At 41.0% G+C, this 20000-nt stretch overlaps 2 protein-coding genes across 2 annotated transcripts in view; both read right to left on the minus strand.

Annotated features, from left to right (window-relative positions):
- Positions 1-7732: 7732 nt before the first annotated feature.
- On the minus strand, positions 7733-14418 carry LOC132990218 (uncharacterized). Its single transcript, XM_061058346.1, has 8 exons — positions 14308-14418; positions 13069-13419; positions 12480-12809; positions 12165-12290; positions 10869-10967; positions 9680-9717; positions 9444-9584; positions 7733-9087 (listed from the first exon to the last, which is right to left on the minus strand). The coding sequence occupies exons 1-8, from the start codon at positions 14345-14347 to the stop codon at positions 8962-8964; spliced, it is 1251 nt and encodes a 416-aa protein (XP_060914329.1). The 5' UTR covers positions 14348-14418; the 3' UTR covers positions 7733-8961.
- Positions 14419-15097: 679 nt separating this feature from the next.
- LOC132990219 (polymeric immunoglobulin receptor-like) overlaps positions 15098-20000 on the minus strand; it is a 6378-nt gene continuing 1475 nt past the window's right edge. The window contains exons 3-7 of the mRNA XM_061058348.1: positions 19568-19900; positions 19253-19378; positions 17957-18055; positions 16826-16866; positions 15098-16584 (exon numbers count right to left, since the gene is read on the minus strand). Coding sequence (XP_060914331.1) covers positions 16435-16584; positions 16826-16866; positions 17957-18055; positions 19253-19378; positions 19568-19900 — 749 coding nt within the window. The 3' untranslated portion in view covers positions 15098-16434. The remainder of the gene's footprint in view (positions 16585-16825; positions 16867-17956; positions 18056-19252; positions 19379-19567; positions 19901-20000) is intronic.

A 20000-nucleotide genomic window follows, 5' to 3' on the forward strand; every position in this document is an offset into this window, starting at 1 on the left:
AAAACATGGATCCACATTGGATGAAAACAACAAACCTCAATCTAAGAACTCAATAGTTGATTGTTTGGTTCATTAAATAGCTGCTCTGAGTTAGTAGTTCTGTCAGGGTTTTACAGAAACATGCAGCTGAAAACGTGTTGATGAAGATTTAAGAGAAACGTTACAAAAACTGCACTTTATTTCTGCAATAACTATTTACAGCTACAGACAACTCTTGCCACACTTAAACCAAATGACGTGACAACACACACACCACTGATTAAGACGCGCACGGTGGGTTTTTACTTGTCATCTCATACCACCAAAGGAAGCAGTGTGATGATGTCACTGTAAGCGCCATTTTTGCATTAATAAGTTTGATTATTATTGTTTGGATTATGATTTGCTAGATCATAGCAGACGATATGTTTGTGTTTATCTTGGGAATATTTACTGAGATTATTCCTATTTTATTTTGAAGGTTTGTTGTGATTCTGTAAGACTTCCGTAGTCATGTGGTCAGGAGACAGGAAGTAAAGTGTATTGTTGTGTTACGCTGTCTAAGTAAAATAAACGAGTGACGGCGGAGCAACACGGTAGTTTTACCGTGGACACGTGTAAAACAGCGTAATGTCGTCACTATAGAGTGGTTAAGAAAGAACTCAGTTTAAGAACATCAGATTTATTAAGAAGACCGAAGAAACCACTACATTAAGTAAAACTACCCGCTCACAAGCTTGACGTCAGACGCCATGACGACGCGGGAGCTGTACAAGACGGTACAAGAATAAATGTAAGATACTCAGCTTCTCGAGAAAACAAGACAACAAGGATGTTTGGTCTTACTACGATGACACTCATTATGAAAGCATGCCGTGCTTTGTGTCATAGACCATCGTTCATGAACACTTGTTGAACTAGAAGTTGTGTAAAAGAGGCATCATGGCGGACGACGACGCGCAGGATCCTGGACCTGGCGCACAGAGCTGCAGTAGCAGGGCTGACCAGAAGAGGGCGCCAAAGTACACAGAAAAGGGTTTGGAAGAGTGCCTGAACAGGCACATTAATGCAAGACGATCTAAACTCTCACAGCTAACAGCAAAAACGAATAAGATTAATGGACTTATGAAAAATAATGAGAGTCCAGACATTGTTGATGATCACTTGAATGAATGCTCGAAACTACAGAATGAGTTTATTCATACAAATGATAATGTACTGTTGCTGCTACCCGAAGAAGAAAAAGAGGCTGATCAAACATTTTGGTTCAAGCCAAAAATTGAGCAAGTTAATAAATTCATGCTTGAGGTTGAGGGATGGACATCTAATATAAGACAACAACACCAAGATGACGTGAATCCAGATGATAGTGTGTCTGTCGCTGATGCACCCTTAAAAACGAGATTTGGGTCATGTGTTGTACGAAGCACAGCCACAAGGAGTTCATCAAGATCATCCAGAGCTTCATCCATATCATCTGTACGTCGGAAGGAACAAGCAGAACGTGCCGCTTTACTTGCACGTGCAGCATCCTTGAAACAGAGACAAGTATTAGACTTTGAAGAATGCAAATTGAAGGCAAAAAGGGAACAACTTGAGATTGACACAGCTATTGCTGCTTCTACAGCCAAAATAAAAGTGTTGGAAAACTATGAATACGAAAGTTGTAAGAGTGATGCAGTTGCTGATCCTGAAGTACGACTTTCAGACAATCAGCCGCAAAGGAACCAGCTTCCAGAAACAAAGCTTGGACATTCAGAATGGTTAAAGGTAACTGATCATCAAATGAAACAAGAAAACCAGACACAGGAGAATGGCATCAATGATGACCCAGTAGATCTGTGTGAAGTGATGCTTAAACAAAATAACATCACTGAGATGTTAGTCAAACAACAGAGACTGTCACATTTGCCCCAAAGAGACATTCCTGTTTTCAGTGGAGATCCACTTGAGTTTAAATCATTCATAAGAGCTTTTGACCATACAATTCAGGGCAAGACAGATAGTGACAGTGATAGGTTATACTACCTTGAACAGTTTACCAGAGGTGAGCCCAGAGACTTGGTAAGAAGTTGTCAACACATGAGTCCTTATCAAGGCTATCATGAGGCAAGAAAGCTGCTGACTTATCACTATGGTAACGAACTGAAAATTGCAACTTCCTACATGAACAGAGCATTCAACTGGCCACAGATTAAACCTGACGACGCCAAGGCTCTTCAGAGTTACTCCCTGTTTCTCACTGGATGTAACAACGCAATGCAAGACATCAACCAGCTTCAAGAAATTGAGAATCCCACTAATCTCAGAATTATTGTCTCTAAGTTACCTTACAAGATAAGAGAGAAGTGGAGAGTTTCTGCTTTTGACATTCAGGAGGCAACTGGACAAAGAGCAAAGTTTTCAGATCTGGTTAGATTCATAAGCAGACAAGGTAGAATAGCTGCTGATCCTATTTTTGGAGACATAAAGGATGCTGAGGATAAGGAAAACCTTATGCAAACCTGAAAACGACAAGAACATCTAGACCAAAGGGAAGTGCTTTTGCCACAAGTGTAGCAACTTCTGCGAATGAAAAGGCACATGATCATGGTAAAAACTCGTACTCCTCTACATGTTACACAGGCAGTGCATTTCAGAAACCATGTGTGTACTGTGAAAAACAACATACATTGGCAGAATGTCACAAAATCAGAAATCAGCCTTACAAGGAAAAACTAGATTTTCTTAAAGGCAAAGGTTTGTGCTTTGGATGTTTGACATCAGGACATTTAAGTAAGGACTGTAGAAAAAGAGCTTCATGTGAGTTCTGTTCAAAGAAACACCCAAGCATGCTTCATTTCACAAAAGAAGAAGATAATGAAAAGGTTGACAGCAGTCAGAAAAACACCACAGAAAAGACTACAGCTGATGAATCAACACACATCTCAGGTGGGACCTGTGGAGCCACTGGGGCCGGAACAGACAGTCGTGTTTTGTCGATTGTTCCTGTGTGTGTCAAGTCAAAGAAAAGCAACAAGATAATAGAGACTTATGCATTCATGGATAATGGAAGCCAAGCCACATTCTGCTCCGAGGAGCTAATGAGGCAGCTTGACCTTGAAGGTAAGAAAACTCAGATCCTGCTTCGCACAATGGGCCAGGAAAAGTTAGAGCCAAGCTACCATCTTACTGGACTAGAGGTGTGTGGTTTGAAAGAGAACATTTACATTGACTTACCCGAGATTTACACTCATAAAGACATTCCAGTTTCCAAGGAGAACATTCCAGTGCAAGAGGATTTGGAAAAGTGGCCACATCTTCATGGTATTCAGCTGCCACAGATTGATGCAGACATTGGTTTGTTAATAGGATGTGATGTGCACAAAGCTATGGAACCGTGGGAAGTCATTCACAGTGAAGACAACGGTCCATATGCAGTTCGAACTGTCCTAGGCTGGGTAATTAATGGTCCTCTCAGGAGTGATGATTGCACTACTTCATCTGAAAGTGAACTCAGTGTTTCTGTGAATCACATTTCTATTGCTAATGTAGAGAACCTCCTAGTGCAACAGTTCAACCATGATTTTCCAGAGAAAGCCTGTGAAGAAAAACAAGAAATGTCACGAGAAGATATTCAGTTCATGAACTCTGTTAATGAAACAGTGAAAAGGGTTGATGGACACTACAGTGTTGGTCTTCCTCTGAGAAACAAAGACACAAAAATGCCTGTTAACCGCAGTGTAGCTGTCCAGAGAGCAGAAAACCTGAAAAGGAAACTTGTCAAGAACAGAGACTTTCACAGAGAATATAAAGACTTCATGTCTGACCTGTTAAGCAAAGGATACGCAGTTAAAGTATCACATGAAAAGACTGTGATTGAAAATGAGAGAGTTTGGTATATACCTCATCACGGGGTGTATCAAAAGGAAAACTTCGCGTAGTCTTTGACTGTGCTGCATCATATCAAGGCAAGTCACTGAACGGAGAACTATTACAAGGTCCAGATCTGACAAACTCACTGGTTGGAGTGTTAACAAGATTTAGACATGACCGCATTGCTTTAATGTCAGACATAGAAGCGATGTATCACCAAGTAAGAGTACCACCAGAAGACAGTGAGCTCCTGCGGTTCCTCTGGTGGCCAGATGGAAACATAAATGAACCTCTTCAAGAGTACAAGATGGTTGTGCATTTGTTTGGTGCAACATCCTCCCCCAGCTGTGCCAACTTTGCGCTCAGAAAGACAGCTGAAGATGCTAAAGACAAGATGACACCTGCTGCAGTAAAAGCTGTTGTGAACAACTTTTATGTAGACGATTGTCTTTTATCGGTGTCAAGTGAAACACAAGCATGTGCTATGGTCAAAGACTTAACAACAGTGTGTGAGAGTGGAGGATTTCATCTTACAAAATGGATGAGTAACAGCAGAGTTGTCCTCGCATCCATTCCTGAAACAGAAAGAGCAAAACAGGTTAAAGATTTAGATCTTAGTCATGATGCTTTACCTGATGAGAGAGTACTAGGAGTCAACTGGTGTACTGAGACAGATGTTTTCAAGGTTAGGATAAATGCAAAACAAACTCCTCAGACAAGACGTGGCATCCTCTCATTTGTAAGTGCCATATATGACCCTTTGGGATTCTTGTCACCTGTCATCCTTCCAGCAAAGATGATCCTGCAGGAGCTTTGTGGCAGAAAAGTCTCCTGGGATGAGGACATCCCCGCTGAACTGGCTAAAAGAGCACAAATGTGGATTTCGGATCTTACAAAGCTTCATGGTTTCACAGTGCAGCGGTGTTTGAAACCGATTGGATTTGGAACAATCACATCAGCGCAATTGCATCATTTTGCTGATGCCAGCGAGAAAGGTTATGGTGCTGTTACCTACCTTCGCATAACCAACGAGAAAGGAGAAACTCACTGTTCATTCATCATCAGCAAGGCCAGAGTTTCGCCACTCAAGCAAACAACAATTCCGAGGCTGGAGTTAACAGCAGCTGCTGTTGCTGTTAAAATAGACCGGCTCATGAGAAAGGAGCTGCAAATGCAGCTTGAAGATTCTGTGTTTTGGTCTGACAGCACCACTGTGTTGAGATATATTGCCAGTGAAAGTGTTAGATTTAAAACCTTTGTTGCAAACAGAGTGTCGCTCATCAGAGACAACACAAAGACAAGTCAATGGATGTATGTATGTTCTGAGCTGAACCCAGCTGACCATGTATCACGAGGTATGAATGCAGACAAGTTCATAGAGTGTCAAAACTGGATTTGTGGACCAGAGTTTTTGTTAAAGGACAATGGACATTGGCCAGTTTCACCGGACATGAGAGAAATACAAAAGGATGATGTGGAAGTTAAAGCAGCAGTGAGTGTGAATGCTACAAATGTGCATGAGAATCTGCTTAACAAGTTTATCTGTCATTATTCAGACTGGCACTGTTTAAAAAAGGCAGTATCCTGGATGATGAAGTTCAAACAGTTGCTTCACAAGCTGAACACACATCGCAAGCTTCTATTCTCACAAGCAAGTGATGAAGTGAGTCTGGAAAAGAAAACTGAAATGGTTGCAAGTCAAATGCAGAAGTTCAGGTCAACTATTAAAGGGTCTCTTCTCACTGCTGAAGATGTTGCAAAGGGAGAAGTTGAGATAATCAAACTTTGTCAAAGTCAAAGCTTTAGTGATGAACTTGAGTCTCTTCAGAAAGGTAACAAGCTTAAAAGAAACAGTCATATTGTAAAGCTTGATCCTGTTGTGCAAGATGGGATGTTAAGAGTTGGAGGAAGATTGCATCAGTCTTCACTGCCGGCAGATGTAAAGCATCCTGTGATCCTGCCTAACGGTCATCATGTTTCTACGTTGATCCTCAGACACATTCACCAAGAAACAGGACACAGTGGAAGAAACTACATGTTGTCAAGACTGAGAGAAAGATTTTGGATTCCACAAGCAGACTCAGCTGTGCGAAAAATACTGTCCAAGTGTGTTGCATGCAGAAAGACTTCAGCGAAACCAGAGACAACCAGTACTACCTCCTGGAGTGTTTCAGAAGGAGGACATGTATGTGAAGAGAAGGTGGAAACAGGTACAATACCTGACAGACATTTTTTGGAAGCGATGGACTAAGGAGTACTTGCCGCTTCTACAAGAGAGACAGAAGTGATTAGTACCCAGAAGAAACCTGAAATCAGGAGATGTTGTTCTCATTGTGGATGAGAGCGCACCCAGAGGTTCCTGGTTGATGGCAAAAGTTGAAAGGACAGTTTCTGACTCAAACGGACTTGTCAGACGTGCATTTGTTAAAACTAAAACTAATGTTTTGGAAAGGCCAATAGATAAGTTATGTCTGTTGCTTGAAATGGATGAATAAGTTAAGTTCATTGTGTTAAGTAATATGCTTGTGTCTAAAGTGTGAGACTTAGCATGAGTAACATATTACATTTGAGTGAATTTTTGAGTTCTACCAAAAGTGAATTTGACATTTGTTGTTGTTTAGCAGTGATGACTATATATGTTAAACAAGTCAGTCAAATTATTCCCGATCTGAAGTTAAATGTCACTTTAATGTTTGAGATATAATTGTTATGCTTTGCAGTAACAATTAGGGGCCGGAATGTAAGCGCCATTTTTGCATTAATAAGTTTGATTATTATTGTTTGGATTATGATTTGCTAGATCATAGCAGACGATATGTTTGTGTTTATCTTGGGAATATTTACTGAGATTATTCCTATTTTATTTTGAAGGTTTGTTGTGATTCTGTAAGACTTCCGTAGTCATGTGGTCAGGAGACAGGAAGTAAAGTGTATTGTTGTGTTACGCTGGCTAAGTAAAATAAACGAGTGACGGCGGAGCAACACGGTAGTTTTAACGTGGACACATGGGAACATGTGTGAAGCCAACTCAACGCGTAAAACAGCGTAATGTCGTCACTATAGAGTGGTTAAGAAAGAACTCAGTTTAAGAACATCAGATTTATTAAGAAGACCGAAGAAACCACTACAGTCACGTTGGCTTCTGGGTTAAGGCCTTTGTACACTTTGTTCTTCTTTATCTGAAAATTGCTGCATGTTTTAAAAGAAATGTGACCACATGTTGTGTCAATAAATGTTTGCACACTGACTCAAAGTCTCTTCGACGAGCCTTGAGGAGATTTTACAGAGACAACTTAAACCACTGTGCTGCCGTGGTTAGCGCTGTTTTCTCACAGCCTTGGACTTAAACAACTTTATTTATCCCAGAGGGCAATTCGATTCGACAGTCCACCCAGACAATGCATACATTTACAAACAAACAAAACAACAGCAGGAGATTAGTCAGAGACAAGGGATCAAAGACAGCGAGGAGGTTCCTGGTTTGAATCCCTGTCTGACAGGAGTCTTTCTGTGTGGAGTCTGCATGTTCTCCCCGTGCATGAGTGTGTTCTCTCTGTCTTCCTCCCACAGTCCAAAGACATGCTCGTTAGGTTAACTGGTGATTCTAAATTGTCTGTATGTGTGAATGTGAGTGTGTCTGGTTGTCTGTCTCTATATGTCAGCCCTGTGATTGACAGGTGATCAGTCCAGGGTGTAACCCCGCCTCTCACCAGCTGCTATTGGCTCCAGCCCCCTGTGACCCTGAACAGCAAAAAACGGTATAGATAATGGATGCATGGATGGAACAAGCCAGCTGTTTTTTTCTTTTTAAACAAACTTTAATAATAATGCATCAGACCTTTATAACGCTTTTCTAAATACTCAAAGGCGCTTAACAAAGAATAACAACAAAACAGAACAGCGAAGATATTGACTTTATTAATTCCCGAGGGGAAATTCTGGTTTACACTCCGTTATTGAGAGACATGCTTCTCACACACAGTCCCAGATTACACACATAAGCACAAACGGGACCTGAGGGTGGAATATACATACTATATGTTCAAAATACGGTACAAGTAGAAAAGTAGCTCTAACCTGAAGCAAACAGTTGCTTTTTGTAATTAATTAAGGATCAATATTTACATGATGTTGCTGCTGTTTTCTTTTTTATTGCTGTTGTTTTTGTTATTGTATTATTCAGAATATGTCGCTCATTTATGTATTTATTTATAACTTGACAAATATAAACTACAAAAAAATATTTTCATATTATATTACACTTTATAATAATCTTAATTTACAAATATAATACAAGCTAGTTGAACAGATGGAGAGGGGGTGGGATTCAATAAGTGTTTACTTCTTCCCATGTCACTTAAAATAGCTGAATTATACTTTCCACTGTTTGTAATTATTATTTATTTTCTGTTTTTTCTATTTATGTTCACCTTTGTTTTACGTTACATGTTCAGAATAAACAAATCAAATCAAAATCAATTAAATCAGATCAAATTAAACAGATGTTATCATTTTAATCTTAGCTACAGTTATTTAATGTACGATGTAAAATGAGACAGTGGAAGTATTGAAGCTTATTAAAGGTCACATATTATTTAAATCCACTTCACCATGTGTCTCTAGTCCGTCTACAAACCCCCCAATGAGGAGAAAAGTCCATCCTCTCCATCTTCTGCCTGCTCCACTTTTCAGAAAATGTGTGCTCAAACAGTCCGTTTGGAGATTTTCCCTTCATGACATCACAAAGGGCAGTAGCCCCTCCCCCAGGTGGGTGACACTCCCACAGCTAGGTGTTTGTTCTGCCCTCTGAGTCTGCCTTCTCACCGTAAACAATAGGACATGGAGCGAGAAAGCACCGAGTACACCCAAACCCTTCCAGAGAGGGGGCGTGGTCAGACACAGCTCATTTACATATTTAAAGGTACAGACACAGAAACAGCCTGTTCTGAGCAGGGCTGAAATAGAGGGGTTTATAGACATGATCAAATACAGGATCAGAGTGGATTTAGAACAAGAAACTTCACACACATGTTTTGAGGAGCTCTGAGACTTATTTACACTGAAGAAGAGGAGGAGGATATGTGACCTCTTACAGCAAAGAATCTTGGGCATCGCTCACATCAGAGGTCACATCTCTCGAGGTGATGAGTAGATGACCATTGTCAGATCACTGGGGGCGCGGTTGAGCGAGGCGGTCGTAGGATTGGTAAAATTCAACTCAGAGTAGGTGATGTTACCAGAGTCATCTTCAGCCTGGGTAAAGAAAGACAAAATAAAAATAAGTCAGCAATGAATCTGTTGCAGAGACAAGTGGTCTCTGTCCTCTGTCCTTTCTCTAAAATAAAGATTTAAAACAATGCGTAGAATCCATACTAAAAGTCGTCTTTTGTGTGGCTTGGTGGGTTAGATGATTCAGTCCTTGAACATCCGTGTCCATGTAACAATAAAGCCTCAGTAGATCGACATACACTCATCCTATAAGAACTTGAACGCTAACAAAACACCAGGCTGGGTGTTTCCCTCTGTAGGCTGCTCAGGCTGATACCTCCTCATCTACTTGTACCTTCCCCCAAAACACCATAAAACGTGTGCCACACACAAAAACTTACTGCATGATGAGACCTGGCTCTACTGACAGTGCTGTATTCATGGTCGATTTCTAATCCATTCGGTTTGGTATACACGGCGTGTTCGTAAGGAAGGGATCCTCTCCGTTTGTCCTCACTCAGGTCTTCATATGCTCGGTTGGTCTGCAGGACAAACATTACATTTTGATTGTAGTTAAAAGAGCTTGTTCAACAAACTCCAGTAATTATAATCATGGCTGAAATGTCCTCACTCTCACCTCTGTGACAGATGTGAACTCTGTTTCCATTGGAGTGTCTAAAAAAGCAGAATATGTTTAGAGAATGACACAAGACTGAAACACACACACAGTATTTAATTGGACCCATCACTGAAAAGCAAGTTCTGCTATGCCTTAAAGGCTTTATATATGATGTTTTGATCCAGCAGATGTCGCCCTTGAGCACCAGCATGAAACCAAAACAACTCGCGCTGCATTGTTGTGTTAGCATGCTAATGCTAGCGATCTTTATTCTGCTCGTATCTTCACACTGCATGTAAATTTACCTGAAATGAGCGTGATCTAGAAACACAGTTAAGCAGTGAGTACAGTATGTTATTCTTCTTTTCTCTAGTCCCTCAATTAAACAACTTTTATACACGAGGGGAGGAGTCAGCCGGCCGTCCGGGCGATGTAAACAAAGTGAAGATAGGACTCTGAAAACTCTGAAAACATCACAGACAGTGGGACTCGGGTGTTACACTCATTGTAGACAGTCATGACTCACAGAGTTATTTTCAGAGGAGATACTTGATTTATATATTTAAGTGTGAACAATCACATATAAAGACTTTAAAATTAGCCTAAGGCCCAGTGGCCATCTAGCATTTTTTTCCGGGCAGAAAAGCGCTGGCTGTGCGCTCGTATGAAGCGTTTGTGCGCTGAAAAGAAAAGCGCTGCAAGCCCATCCTGTCTCATGGTCAACATTATGTTTCTGTATTTTTCATATTTGAGATCGTTTATTTCCCGATCAGACACAGAGCAAAGAGGATGTGGGTACAAGACACGATCCTGACGGAAAAACTACAGGGAATATTATACATTTGGAAAAGAGCACAACTGACGGCAACAGCATCTTTCTGAAAAGTTGAAAGACTTTTAACTTGAGCGCTCTGAGTGCCGGGGGAAGTCAGGCACATTGAGTAATACACTCTCTACTCATTGAAAACAACTGAAAGAAGACGCTGTCACTTAGAAAAAACCACTGGGTGGATACAGGGAAAAAAAATTCTCCAAAGAATGGAAAATCAAAAAAACACTCTTAACAGCCCGTCAGATCCAAACTGAAAACCTTGACCAAAAAACGAGCTATGTATTGCATCCCTAACATGTACCATAGGAAACAGGAAGTTACGGTAGTTAGGCATGTGTAAGTTTGTCCGTGTGTGTGAAAATCCTGTTGCCTCACCCTTTGGTTTTGAAAACTTCCTTCTGCAGAATATGATCGTAATGAGCGATAACAGGACAACCAGGGCGACCAGGGTCAGTCCTGCGTACAGCAACATTTCTGCAGAAAGAGGGTTGGGAAAGGGGGGTGGGGGTTGTTTTACTTCGACACGTCTTGGTTGTTGATGACATTAGTTGTGGACTGTCAGGTACAAAAGGCCTCTTAGATTCTCCCTCATAGTGTGTAATAATAAGTCTTTGTTACAGTTTCTTCTACTTTCTTTACTTAGATTCTTGTGTGTTCCTGTTAGGCGTCAAGCTAACCAAGCTAAGCCTAACCACCTCAATTTCATTTGAGGGCGCACTCACACTAGGCCCAGTTTTCACGTACCGTGCTTAAAGGCAGGGTTGGTCATTTTCTCCAGATACACTTTTTAAGATTTTGGTTGAAATTAATAACTCGTGTTCTCTGAAAAAGGAACAAAGAAAATCCATCATCTGTATCAGTTTGTAAGTCTGTAAAAACTTTGACCAATGTCTGCCACGAGGTACCAGTCTGATGAACCAATCACACGCCTCCCTGTCTCCCTGCTCGTTCTGTACCCCATGTGTTAACGAGCACACACTCAAAGTATGAGCTGAGCTGAGCTGCTGGACCAATGACGCTTGTGCATGTAAGTGAGGGGCGTGGCTTTTGAAGGAGAACAGAGAGGAGGGGGTGGAGGCAGACGGAGCACTGAGGGAATGCTACTTTCAAAATCATGCTAGTTTTTGAAAATTACCAACCCTGCCTTTAACCAACTGGACTTTAGGGGTGAAGTGTGCTTAGGTTGGACTTGATGAGTTTAACTGTCTATGTTTAAAACTGTCACAAGTTGTTGTTTTCATATTACATTTACAATTCACACAGCAGACGCTTTAATCCAAAGCAACGTACATCAGAGAGTAAGTACAACTAATCCATTCATACACTGCCACAGAAGCAGAGGGAGCAATGCGGGGTTAAGTGTCTTGCCCAAGGACACATCTGACATGTTGCTCAGCTGGGGATCGAACCCTCGACAGTCTGGTTGAGAGGCGACGACTACCAACTGAGCCACAGCCGCCTACTACATTTTATTTTAGCCAAACTGAATGACGACAGACTCCCTGAAATCAAAGTTCATCTTTCCCTTCAGAAACTATTCTGGTGACTTTAAATAATGTATTTATTTTGAATCATGTATGATATATTTATTTAAATATATTAAAAATAAATCCTGGACCTCCTCCTGGTTCTGATGTGTGAGAGTTTGACACATGCAGTGTGTGGCTGTACCTGTTGTCGTTGTTGTTCCAGACTGCTCGGTGGGTATCGGGGTCACAGCTACATGTTTGCTCGGTGTTGTTGCTGCTGATGGGACTGATGTTGAGGGTATTAAATTATGTTTTGGTGTTGTTGAGACTGTGAACAAAGAAAGCATATGAACACGTATGAAGGAATCCTGATGAGACGACCTGTACACTACTCTGTGTGTATTTTTTAAATCACAGTGATGGGAAGTTAAAAATATCAGCAGCTGTCTGTGAAAACTTAAAGATGCTCTCTACTGACATACAAAACATTTTCATTTCACTTGAAGAAGAAACTCACCGTCTGCGACAAAGACCTCGAATGTGCGCTCAAGATCACGGAAAGCATTTCTTGTCAGACCACACCTGTACCGTCCTGAGTCAGACGGGGTCAGCTGTGAGATGCTCACATACACAGATCCTCCAGTTGGAAATTGTACATATCTGATGGAATATCTGCCAGACTGCTTTGTTTTATCAACTGATTCAATTAACATGAACAAACATTCGTCCTTGCAGAAGAATGCACTTCTCAAACCGAAAATTGAAGACACAGGGAAAGAGCATGCTGCTGTGAAACTCCCTCCAGTTGTTGCTCTAACAGCTTCTCTTCTGTTTCCTTCCAGCCGTGCTGTGAAAAGAGAAGAGGAATCAACTCTTACAAAGTGTATGAATCTATTTCAGTCAATGACGAGGTGACGCTGCGAGCTAGTTCAGGCTGTTACGTTTTGCATCCCCTTCAAGAAATCACAACAATATACAGTCACATACTGGGAGCTGCCCAGTTGAACCAGTCTGTAAAAGAAGTCTGTGGCCTTCAGTAGTTTATCAGCTGTTGTCATAGTTCAGCTGTTCAGGAAACATTTTCAGGGTTTTTAGTACAAACTTACCGTCTACAACGATGATTTCAATGTCCGTGTATGAAGCTGATGATAAAGATGAACCGAGACCACACCTGTAGCGTCCGGAGTCAGACTTGGTCAGCTGTGAGACTTTCACAGAAACATCTCCGGATCGAGTTTGTGGTCTCTGCTTCCATTCAATGCTGAATCTGCCTTCTTGAGCGCTGACACGAGGTGTTTGTATGATGACGTCCTTCAGACTACATTCTTCTCTGCAGAAAAACTTTATGGTTGTTTCTTCAGAAGTCGAGCATCCGACTTCCACATTTTCTCCTTCAAGTACTATGTAGAAAGTTACCGCTTCTGCACTAATGACACCAAAGTTTTCATCCTGCAGAGCTGTTAAGAGATGAAGAATCAGAAGTTACCGTCTTTACATCCTGTAACCACATGTTCCTGCTGCACGTTTCACTCTTCCCTTTGACGTTTGCATCTATAGCCGTAATAAATAAGAGTAATAAATATTGTACAGTAAAACCCCAAACTTTCAACAGCAACTTCTGTTAAAATCATAATTCCCATATTTTTCAGAAAAGAGAAATGAGAAAGCTCTTAAAGATCTTTTCACTCATTTCAAAGGCTATCAAAGCCCTTCAGGCTCTTTTGACACATTGGTAAATAGTTTTATAACAGTCCATAATTTTAACCAATTTTTTAATGCAATCATTCCAAAATGATTTAGAAAGCAGCAGGTCAGTTGTGCAAGTCATTCCCACATTACTGCACTGTTTGTTTTTAAATGCTAGTGGTGATGTTTTGGCTGTGATGCTCAGGTTTCTATAAGTATGTAGTTTTAAAATTAACCTTTAAAATCTCCTTCATGCTGCACATCGTTGAAACTTAAAATCAGGATAATGTACCAGAACATGTTAACTCAGTTACAGGCAGAGCACGTCAACATTTCAATATGTCACTTAGAGAACTCGACTTTGGAAGATACTCATTGGTTGTGAATTACCCGGACAGCTGAAGCCTCATTTTAACTTTGGTTATAAACGTTGAAATCATTTGTCCACATGAGGACTAACTCTAACCCCACACTGAGGGTCATCGTTCCTCAACAAATGATTACAGTAAGAACTGTGTACATACTGTATTTATTGTATTATTTAAGGACATGATCATCATGTTGAACCATTAAAACACTCAGTAACCAATAATAAACCAATTAAAAAACAACAAATAACAACAAAGAAAGTGACTAAAAGAAAATAGAAAAATACTCACAGAGGAAGAAGAAGAAGATCACAGTGTGATAGACTTCCATGTTTGAGACGTTAATGATTTTCTACTTCTGCTTCTTCACTTGTAAACCAGGAACTTCTTGTTTCTTTAAAATGTTGGCACACACACACACACACACACACACACACACACACACACACTATCATACACACACACACACACACACACACACACACACATACACACACACAGACACACATACACTATCATACACACACACACACACACACACACACACACACACACACACACACACACACACACACACACACACACACACACACACACACACACACACACACACACACACACACACACACACACACACACACACACACACACACACACACCATACTGGTGAGTACGGAGGCACATTTCATTAACCAAAGAAAGGGATAAAGGATCCAAGATGGAGCATTTCAAATGAACACACAGACAGAAGTAGGACTCCAGAGGGCGCTGCAGCACCCCTTAAAAGCAGACATAATTAAAGCAGTCAGCTTACAAAAAGTGTGTCCAGTCTTTTTTTAACCGGGGTGGCCCACCTGGGGCATTAACTTATACAGGGGATACATGATGTTTGTTGACACATGCAAACACAATGACTTTATTTTTTAACCCTTTCTATCCCCATTAATGATATGTACTTTAAGTAACACAATTTGGCACCATATAAATCTTCTTGATTCTTTAGGGACTCAAAAACACAGATGTGCAAAGTCACATATTAAAGTATTTGGAAAACTGCATGCAAACTCTTGAACACTGATAGGGACAGATACAAGATACATAGACAAACTGAAAACAGCAATCCAATGCACGTATCAGAGTGTTTATAAAGGATACTAATTCGAAACACTCGTCCCTAGAAGAGCTTTTTTATTTGTACATTTTTATTTCATTCAAAAAAACAATAAAGTTAAGAAAAACAAAGAAAACATAAAATCTCAAATTTGGAATGAAAAGGAGCAGAAAGAAGACTAATCTTATAATATCTGCCCCTCTTTCACAAAGCATTAATTAAAACAAAACACTTAATTCAAAAACAATAAAAATACAATTAAATTAGCTGCAGGCAAACACAGCCACTGGCAGCCCCATCATAGGTCCTCCTTAACAATTCATTTTACACTGTACAAAGAATATCACAATACATTTTTGTTACAGCATCACGAAACAGAACAATACATCTCACTGACATATTTCCACATATTTAGTCAACAAACTGGCTTTAATTTTTCTTTTAAATATCATGTTTGATTCTTTAGTTTCTCTGTTGAGATTCCTTTCACAGTAAAACAACGTTCCCTCAGTTTGGTTCTGAATCTCGGTTTATTAAAGCTCTCTGTTCCTTTTAAATTATAACGCCTTTCCCTTTTTTTAAATCTGTTTTGGATGTTTTTTGGCAATGTTTTCTGATTATACATCATTTACAGAATACTGTAATCAACTAATTCATGAAATTTCAACAACTTTAACTGAATGAATATCGGGTTTGATGGATCTCTATACCGACTTCTACTGATGATTCTTATGGCTCTCTTTTGCAAAATGAAAATTGAATGGGTGAATGTTTTACAGGCACTTCCCCATACTTCAACACAGTATGTGAGATATGGAAGAATCAATGAGTTATATAAAATGTACAATGCTTTATCATCTAATGAATCCTTAACTTTGTGTAGCACAGCAAGTGCTTTTGATATTTTTGTTTTTATATAATTTAAATGTGATTTTGAGTAAATTAAAGATTGAAACAGTTCAAAATGAAAGACAAAGAGTGAAATGGGCACAGCGAGATACAATAAGACACATGTAGCTTTGCTATAGCTTCAGAGAGTTAAACACGAGTACGAGTCTGTTGCTGAACTAACCAGGATTTGGTGGCTCTCGTAAAAGTGGCAAAGTTGGCATTGAGCTTCAAGGGATCACGTAGCGTAGAGTTCCAGGATTTTTGCTGCTTTCACAGAAAAAAGCTGTTTGAGCAAAGTGAAACTTTACAGCTGCCACTTGAAGCTGGCACTAGAACTTCCTTCCAGATGAATAAAGTTCTGCTGTGTGTCTCGGGGTCGACGTATAAACACTGGGACTGAAACACAGTAAAAGATCCTAGGTCTGAATCTTAACAGCCTCATGTATGTTTTCTCTAAGGTTGAGTGTAGAGTAGGTTTGGTTCTGGTCCCTGGTAGCTGGATTGAGGCTTTCGTAGGTGGAGTCTCCAAATGAAGAGACTGGAAGATGGTTCTCTAAGGGGGGAATCTGAAACACACCAAAGCAAATAAAAGCACTTCTTTAAACACACACAGGGTTGTGATATAAAAACAGTGAACTCTGCTGCAGAAGTGTTTTTGTTCTCTGTTGAATTCAGTTCACTCAGGAACACTTTGTCCAGAGAAAACAGCTCTATCATCAGTTCTTTATATTTGGCCGTGTGGCTCTGATCTGGGATCTTCATGCCCTTCAACGTGCAAAAGTGAAACAAAGAGTTAAAGAAAGTCACCTCCATGTTCACGTAGTCCTTGCTTCCACCGGTGGTCGAACCTGCGAAACAGATAGGTTTTTAATTTAGTCATTGAGATTCTGGCTTTTCTGAGTAAAGTAGAACAAGTCACACTTTTAAGAAACTGATCTGAAATTTTAACCATATTTTTTCTTTGGGTGAAAATGAGACGTTTCAGTTTGTTGTTGTTGTACTTTCTTCCTGTTGCCTTACCATCACGCCTGGTGATCCTGGGAATACAGACTACGGTCAGCGCCAGCCCCAAGGCGACGACAACGATGACGAGGATTACGACCAAATACAGCAGCCCGTCTATGTGATGTGTCACGGATGCATTGCCTAAAATTGGCCTAACCCCCAATTCACACATACTCTGTGCGCGCCACGGTTTTGTCGGACGGCGCGCGTCCATCCCCACTGGATTAGTTTCTGGAACGTGAGCACAGCAGAGCACACCCATGTGCTGGAACGTGGAACGTGGAACGCTCCAGAGACGGACCACGGCGCCCGCTGTGTGAACACAATGATTGACTAGAGTGGCAGCGGACTCCGGCATAGTGCTCGGCGCTGACGGATCGCGGCGCACATGGACCATGTGTGAATTGGGGGTAAGGCCGTGTGTCCACCTAGCAGTTTTTCCAAGAAGAAAAGCCCCGTCCCATGGAGACAGGACAACAGTTGCTGTGTGACTGACACTGCTCTGTTACTTTTTACTCCATGTTTTATATTTTAGATCGTTTATTTCCCGATCAGACACGGAGAGAGGAGGATGTGGGTACACGACACGATCCGTAGGAGTGGCGTCAACATTCCCTTTCTGAAAAGTTGAAAGATTTTGAACTTGAGCGCTTGCAGTGGCGACACAAAAAAGGCGGAGTGCTCGTAAAATAAGACGCTGGGCACTGTGCTTTTTCTCCAGGTGGCTGCTGTCTGCTGCAAACACTCTCTACTAAGACTCCAAAGAATGGAAAATCAAAAAAACACTCTTAACAGCCCGTCAGAACCGAACTGAAAACCTTGACCAAAAAACGAACTATGTATTGCATCCCTAACATGTACCATAGGAAACAGGAAGTTACGGTAGTTAGGCATGTGTAAGTTTGTCCGTGTGTGAAAATCCTGTTGCCTCACCCTTTGGTTTTGAAGACTTCCTTCTGCAGAATATGATCATAACATGAGAAAAGAGGACAACCAAGTTCACCAGGGTCAGTCCTGCGTACAGCAACATTTCTGCAGAAAGAGGGTTGGGAAAGGGGGGTGGGGGTTGTTTTACTTCGACACGTCTTGGTTGTTGATGACATTAGTTGTGGACTGTCAGGTACAAAAGGCCTCTTAGATTCTCCCTCATAGTGTGTAATAATAAGTCTTTGTTACAGTTTCTTCTACTTTCTTTACTTAGATTCTTGTGTGTTCCTGTTAGGCGTCAAGCTAACCAAGCTAAGCCTAACCACCTCAATTTCATTTGAGGGCGCACTCACACTAGGCCCAGTTTTCACGTACCGTGCTTAAAGGCAGGGTTGGTCATTTTCTCCAGATACACTTTTTAAGATTTTGGTTGAAATTAATAACTTGTGTTCTCTGAAAAAGGAACAAAGAAAATCCATCATCTGTATCAGTTTGTAAGTCTGTAAAAACTTTGACCAATGTCTGCCACGAGGTACCAGTCTGATGAACCAATCACACGCCTCCCTGTCTCCCTGCTCGTTCTGTACCCCATGTGTTAACGAGCACACACTCAAAGTATGAGCTGAGCTGAGCTGCTGGACCAATGACGCTTGTGCATGTAAGTGAGGGGCGTGGCTTTTGAAGGAGAACAGAGAGGAGGGGGTGGAGGCAGACGGAGCACTGAGGGAATGCTACTTTCAAAATCATGCTAGTTTTTGAAAATTACCAACCCTGCCTTTAACCAACTGGACTTTAGGGGCGAAGTGTGCTTAGGTTGGACTTGATGAGTTTAACTGTCTATGTTTAAAACTGTCACAAGTTGTTGTTTTCATATTACATTTACAATTCACACAGCAGACGCTTTAATCCAAAGCAACGTACATCAGAGAGTAAGTACAACTAATCCATTCATACACTGCCACAGAAGCAGAGGGAGCAATGCGGGGTTAAGTGTCTTGCCCAAGGACACATCTGACATGTTGCTCAGCTGGGGATCGAACCCTCGACAGTCTGGTTGAGAGGCGACGACTACCAACTGAGCCACAGCCGCCTACTACATTTTATTTTAGCCAAACTGAATGACGACAGACTCCCTGAAATCAAAGTTCATCTTTCCCTTCAGAAACTATTCTGGTGACTTTAAATAATGTATTTATTTTGAATCATGTATGATATATTTATTTAAATATATTAAAAATAAATCCTGGACCTCCTCCTGGTTCTGATGTGTGAGAGTTTGACACATGCAGTGTGTGGCTGTACCTGTTGTCGTTGTTGTTCCAGACTGCTCGGTGGGTATCGGGGTCACAGCTACATGTTTGCTCGGTGTTGTTGCTGCTGATGGGACTGATGTTGAGGGTATTAAATTATGTTTTGGTGTTGTTGAGACTGTGAACAAAGAAAGCATATGAACACGTATGAAGGAATCCTGATGAGACGACCTGTACACTACTCTGTGTGTATTTTTTAAATCACAGTGATGGGAAGTTAAAAATATCAGCAGCTGTCTGTGAAAACTTAAAGATGCTCTCTACTGACATACAAAACATTTTCATTTCACTTGAAGAAGAAACTCACCGTCTGCGACAAAGACCTCGAATGTGCGCTCAAGATCACGGACCCCATTTCTTATCAGACCACACCTGTACCGTCCTGAGTCAGACGGGGTCAGCTGTGAGATGCTTACATACACAGATGATCCTCCAGTTGGAAATTGTACATATCTGATGGAATATCTGTCAGACTGCTTTGTTTTATCAACTGATTCAATTAACATGAACAAACATTCGTCCTTGCAGAAGAATGCACTTCTCAAACTGAAAATTGAAGACGCAGGGAAAGAGCATGCTGCTGTGAAACTCCCTCCAGTTGTTGCTCTGACAGCTTCTCTTCTGTTTCCTTCCAGCCGTGCTGTGAAAAGAGAAGAGGAATCAACTCTTACAAAGTGTATGAATCTATTTCAGTCAATGACGAGGTGACGCTGCGAGCTAGTTCAGGCTGTTACGTTTTG

This window comes from Labrus mixtus, chromosome 15, assembly GCF_963584025.1.
Source record: "Labrus mixtus chromosome 15, fLabMix1.1, whole genome shotgun sequence".
NCBI lineage: Eukaryota > Metazoa > Chordata > Actinopteri > Labriformes > Labridae > Labrus > Labrus mixtus.